Genomic DNA, 6,724 nt, shown 5'->3' with positions numbered 1-6,724 from the left:
ATATTGTTTAAGAGAGAGAATATTTATAACTGACAAATAATAAATGAATTTTGAATTTTATATCTTCATTTCGCACATATTTCACGTTTTCCTGTTTTCATATAATTTCCACAATGAAAAAAATCTTACGTTAATTATTTGATACAATTTATTACATTCCAACCATTTTTAATATTTATTAAAGTTATTATTTTTCCGTGTAAAATAATTGTAATTTTTTTTATAGGGGCGCAGTTTGTTACATTTAAATAATTTTGAACTTTTATATTATGATTTTGGAACAGAGCATGTCGCGTTTAATTGCTTTTCGTGGTACTATGGTCTCCCGGTCTCGCACAAAAGTATAATGATGGATGTTTTATAGAACTGAGAGATTGCTCTTCATAATTCATAAAACAATCCTAATCTATCCAAAATTGTCGAAATGTAACTAATCTGTGCCACCGATATGCAATCATTCAAGAGTATATATTTTTTACAATTAATTTTTTAATTAATAATTTTTTATAATTAATTAAATTATATATTAATTTTTCATTCTTGCTATTATATTAAAAATACAGAGTCAAAATTCTAGTATAATCTATATAATTATTATTTCATTATTAATTTATAACTTTTGCATTTTTTATGATTAATCGTATATTTTTAAGTTTAATCTTACTTTTCTTTGTACCTACCATCTAACTCTAATTCTCAATTTAAATATTCATCTAATTCAGCCAGTTCAATTTTATTTTATTTTCTCAGAAAGAAGAAAGAAATCTGAATCTGGAATTTAAATTTCTCCATGATCCTTCTTCACATTCGACAAATAATAAATAAAAACATTTGTGTCGTTGAAGAGAAAAAAAGCGAATATTCTGAACAAAAGTGCAAGCAACGCGAACAGACCTATTATTTTGTTGCCCACATTACATAAACGGAATATTGTAAAATTCCAGCCTGTTCGAAGATTTAAGTTCATTTTTAAATTAGCGGCCATTCTTGAGCTGGCACTTGTGGCGTTCGTCACGTCAATTGTAGTTCGTGCAAATGCAAGTCGCGTTCGAGATTCTCGAGAGTGCTCGAGAGGTTCGAGTTCGAGATTCTCGAAAATTTACCAGTTGCAGATATTCACACTATTCGTTAGTTCTCGAACTGTCTCGAACTTCGGGTTCGGTCGTTCGAATTCATTTGGATTTCGGGATTCGGGATGCATACATTACGTGATCGATAGGCCGAACCTTTCCGTGTGTCCCGTGTGCAATTTTAGGACTTACTCGACCAGCTCATCACGAAGACCGTACGACGATGACGGACGGCACCGGGACCGAGGACTCCACGGTATTTAATTCCATATCCGGTAAGTCGTCTATCTTTTGCCGCACGTTACCGGTCTTTTGAGGTTATGATTGGTTAGAAATGTCAAGGAACAGCGGGTTTTTCGGATGACCTCCAAATTTCAATGGATTTTTAGCTCCCAAGTATTGATCAATAGCCCGATCTGTCTCTTATTATGATGAAAAAAATTTCCGTTTTACGCAGTTCACATAATTCTGTGGTCGTTTAAAGTATTCGAATTTATATCATGTGATCCTAATTTTGCATTAAATCTACAGTTTATCTGTGATCTCTTTCGCAAATATATTTCATCAATTTTTCGCAGTTTTTCTTTATAAATCTTGCAACAAATTTTTATTGCAGATCCAGGCAAGACCAACACCAGTACAGCAGGTCCAGTAGTTTTATATTCAATTGCATTGGCATGGCGAACCCAATTCTATCGCAGTCTCACAGGAGGCAGTGTTTCGGAATTATCAGACGAAGAGGAAGATCAGTCCCAGTATCAATTTGAGGATGATCTTGAGTACCTCAGGTCATTGGATCCAAGAGACTGGAAAGATCAGGACCATTACGCTGTTCTAGGAATAAAAGATCTTAGACATCGAGCAACTGAAGATATTATCAAAAAAGCTTGTACGTAAACAATGCTTTGTAGAGGAATGTTAATATAAGGTTAATACTATATTTGTTATATGACAAACGTTTTAAGTCTGTTGGCTATAAGATCAACGAATTTTTCTGTTCTGCCAATTATCAGACATGAAAAATTTGTCATATGATATGTGTAATATTAGTCTAAGGAACATGACATACAGAAAAATTTAAACAATGAAAGTAACAGTAAGGAAATTAACATGTTTGATATGCTACTGCTTATATTTTTTATGACTGTAATACTGTTTCAAAATGAACAATAACTGGACATATCTAATACGTGGATTACAGATAAACTGAAAATATTAAAGCACCATCCTGATAAGCGCAAGGCCATGGGCGAGGAAATCCGACCAGACGATGACTACTTCACTTGTATAACTCGTGCCTGGGAAACCCTTGGAAGTCAAGCTAAGAGACGAAGCTACGATAGTGTAGATCCTTATTTCAATGACAATCTGCCAGACGAGAAGGACTGTCGGAACAATTTTTACGAGATATTAGGTAAAGCTTTCAAAGAGAACTCACGGTGGTCTGTGAAGAAGCCTGTGCCTCGATTGGGTGGGCCGTTCACACCACGCGAGAAGGTAGAACAGTTCTACTCGTTCTGGTACGATTTTGATTCCTGGCGCGAATACTCATATCTTGACGAGGAAGACAAGGAGAGTGGTCAAGAGTAAGTACGACGAATCACAAGGTTTTCATGAAAAAAATTGTAAATATAATATTTTATGATGAAATTAATTGCAGCCGAGACATGCGGAAATGGATCGAAAAAAAGAACAAAGCCACGAGAGCAAAACGGAAAAAAGAGGAAATGATGCGAATACGCACTTTAGTGGACATGGCTTACAATATAGATCCTAGAATAAAGAAATTTCAACAAGAGGACAAGGATAAAAAAAATGCCGTGAAAAGAGCAAAGCAGGAGGCAGCAAAAGCCAGACAACAAGAAGAAAAGAGAATAGCACGTGATGCAGCAGAGAAAGAAAGATTGGAGAAAGAGAAAAGAGAATCCGAAGAAAGAGCAAAACAAGATGCGCTGAAGCAGGAACGAGAAGTACAGAAAAAGGCATTACGCAAAGAAAGGAAGGCGTTCAGAGATTTTTGCAAAGCAAACGATTACTTTGCAGAAAATTCAGAAGAGAGTCTCCGACACATGGAAAACGTAGAAAAGATTTGTGAATTGTTCAAGCTTGTACAGCTGGAAGAGGCGATGAAGAATCTTCAGACTAACGGCAGGATCGCGTTTCTGAGCATCGTTGAAGAAGCTGAACAAATAATTGAAGCAGAACGCCGCGTAAATGTAATCAATAACGATGCGAGAAACACACCCGATAAGCAGACCAAAACTTGTACCGCACCCTGGAGCGAGAATGACTTGCAACTTTTAATAAAAGCAGTTAATCTATTTCCTGCTGGTACCAATCAACGTTGGGAGGTTGTAGCAAATTTCATCAATCAACATAGCAGTTCTACTAATGGAGTTACCCGCGATGCTAAGGAAGTCCTGGCAAAAGCCAAAAGTCTGCAATCAACCGACTTTAGCAAATCGAGTTTAAAAGAACAGGCGAATAAGAAAGCCTTTGACAATTTCATTGCCGAGAAAAAGAGTAAGGAAGCTATAGAAGAAAGAATGCCAGCCGTTACGGAGCGTCTAGACCATCCAATCGCGAATGGTGTTACCGTTGAATCTAAGGAAATGAAAAAAGAATCAGCACCATGGACACTGGCTGAACAAAAACTCTTGGAACAAGCACTTAAAACCTATCCGACGTCGGTTCCAGACAGATGGGATCAGATTGCAGCGTGTATACCCACCAGAACGAAAAAAGAATGTATGAAAAGATATAAGGTAAGCTTTAAGAGAAAAATATTATATAACTTGTATCATTATAGTCGCATAATGCAAATATACAAGCTTATGATTTTACGTAATATCAAATTAAACATTGTTATACTTGACCATAAAGTTTTTTTTTATAAAATGAAAGGAAGAAAGATAAAACGCGATGTTTGAAATAATTTAATATCGAGTATGTATTATCAAGTTAATTATATGAATAATGAATTGAGCTAATGCTGCGCTTTCTCCTTGTTGTAGGAACTGGTCGAGCTCGTGAAGGCGAAGAAAGCGGCGCAGATGACGAAATAATATTAACTGCACGCTAAGCTCGAAATTTTCCTCTAACTTATTGAACTCTAATTCAATTTCGCAATTCCGAAGCAACAGTCATTTCGTTCCTCGAAATGGAATTCTTCCCTAGAGAATTATTATATAAACGAAAATTAAGACTGGAGGACAAGAACTTTAGCTTACTCATTGAATGCCAGTTCGTGTGTATACTTGTGCCTTGTTATAGCCAATACGTGCACAAATTAGTCGCACGGCATACAAAACAACTCGACGTATTTTGTTCAGTCGATTTCGCGATATGTTTTATTTCGCGTTGTACGCTTTAAAGATACCTTTAAAACCGTGCTTCTACCCGACCATTACTTCCGTGCATGGTATAAGAATAAGGGTATGCTCACGCCGTGGACACCCACTGCGCAGTCAAAGCGTGACGTCACTCTCGGGGCCAATCAGATCGCCCAAACGAGAACATGGTGGCTCCTGATACTTGACATGGTTAATGTTCTTCCGTGAAGATGAAGCTTATGACTTAGGAGAACTCTGTGTAGTTTTTTGGCAGCATGAATTTTCGCGATCGACCTACACTTCATATTGTAAGTACTGTAAAATAAAGAAGAGCTGCTGCCACCGACGAGAGGCAATAGCCAGAGGAGAACGACGGACTTTATAAATAAACAAGAATGTTTTGAAAAACGCCCATTGGATAAAATTGCCCATCGATGAGTGTTTCCGTAATCCCATTCTGTGAGTCTAATCCTTTTTTATCCTTTTTATATGATTCCTTCATTTGCTATAATTTTATGAAACGTTTTGAATGAATGAAAGTATTGTTTAATCTCAAGAGAAGAAACATTATTGTTAAATTTGTGAAATATTTTTCTTGCATTTTTATCATGATTTATGAAAATAATTTTATGGGTAATATAGTATTTGATAAATTTTATCTATTATCTCTTTATATTAATATATCGTAAAAAGAAATTATTTTTTAAAGACAATAAAATGCGAAATGATAGGATTTCGTGAAGAAATCTCATTTTAGTCACCTTTCAACTTTATTTCTTATGTTTCTCACTTTATATTTCACAACATTCCAAGTTTAGAATATTCCATATTGAAACACACGGCGTTACGCATTGCTCTAAATTTACGTGAAATATAATTAAGATGCACTCTTTGACAAGCCTACAGTTGTCCGTACGCAACTATAATCTAACATAGTAGAGGAATATAATTATGTGCACTTTGTTCCATTATCACGCACGCTAAACGCCATTGCTTTTATTGAGAAATTTTGTGTCTTCTATCTTACTATACCCGGTGTTTTACTCTATTATTATTAATAATTACAATTAATATTAATTTCCGACTATTAATGTCATTTTATTTGAATGACTCGGGTACTACTATTATAACAAATAGATAGAAAAACAATCTTAGTACAGTTGAAATATGTAATTGGTCCTGAATCTTATGTCTTCAGCTCCTCCGCGCATTTTATGAAAACATACACATTTATATTTATATGTATATACAGAACATCTTAGATTAAGCAAAAAATATTTTGGAACAAATTTCATGTCGGCTTCCTTTTTAAATTTCTCTCTGCTAACTGGAATTATATATTTTATTTCATCGGTCCATAATTTTTCTCTTGATTTCAACTATGCTATTCTCAACTGTTTATCATTTTTCAGTCTCACGAAAATATTGGTCTTTCTATATGCGATTACCACACTATATTATACGAGATTTACGAAAAACTTAATAATGATATACGACATATACATTTTTCTCGGCGTTATCGGTTTATTATGACTTATCATAAACGGAATTTAACACGTTTCGTTGTAAATTTTGTTCCATTGTAAAACTGTATAAAAAGACAGTCAAAGCTGTTATTAGAACGTTGAAAAATTGACTACTCTATTGCGCACAAATGAAGCCCACGTCCAATTTGCAAGCAAGATAGTCTCTGATCAATTTTAAATCACGAATAATCTATTTGTCTCTCATTTAATTATTTTCGTTTTTTCGCCATTTAATCGTCAGATGATGATCTTGTAGATTCCAACGCCGATATATTTCCTCTTCCTGAAAACTTTATAACACTGGAACTAGCGACAATTAATGTACCTATTTCTACTATTTAAAGATATAGTATATCACATTGAAAAAAAAAGAATAAAAATACGAAAAATAAATAACTTAATTATTTACATATTGCAACAAAAGTCATAGAAAATGTACTGTTGTAAATTTGATAAAACAAACTATTTTGATTTCTTTGGTTGTTCTGATGTTAAATCCTATCGAAATATACACGTACCTACATGTGTATATATGTGTACGAATATGTAGATTATGAACGAAAAAGATCGATTGCATGAGGTTTTAATTACTATGACAATTTTTATTCAGACATCATAAGATATAAACAGACTTCGGATTTTTAAACATTATAGTGGTTCTGGACCGTGGCGCTCTATTTTTTTTTATTTTTGTATTTTGTATCTCTTCCGTCTGCGAGAGACGAGAGGAACAGACGGCGATCTATATTACCTTACAGAGCGTAAAAAATTCTGCCGCTACTTGTGGTCGTATTTA

General features: G+C 34.5%; 1 protein-coding gene across 1 annotated transcript; it reads left to right on the top strand.

Moving 5' to 3' along the window:
- The first annotated feature begins 1,148 nt into the window (after positions 1-1,148).
- On the top strand, positions 1,149-4,479 carry LOC108782700 (dnaJ homolog subfamily C member 2). Its single transcript, XM_018551031.1, has 5 exons — positions 1,149-1,345; positions 1,687-1,959; positions 2,272-2,656; positions 2,731-3,835; positions 4,085-4,479. The coding sequence occupies exons 1-5, from the start codon at positions 1,294-1,296 to the stop codon at positions 4,133-4,135; spliced, it is 1,866 nt and encodes a 621-aa protein (XP_018406533.1). The 5' UTR covers positions 1,149-1,293; the 3' UTR covers positions 4,136-4,479.
- The last annotated feature ends 2,245 nt before the right edge of the window (positions 4,480-6,724 follow it).

Source organism: Cyphomyrmex costatus, unplaced genomic scaffold (genome assembly GCF_001594065.2).
Source record: "Cyphomyrmex costatus isolate MS0001 unplaced genomic scaffold, Ccosl1.0 scaffold133, whole genome shotgun sequence".
Taxonomy (NCBI): Eukaryota; Metazoa; Arthropoda; class Insecta; order Hymenoptera; family Formicidae; genus Cyphomyrmex; species Cyphomyrmex costatus.
The sequence above is the reverse complement of the archived record's forward strand: the minus strand, read 5'-3'. Positions and strand labels throughout refer to the sequence as shown.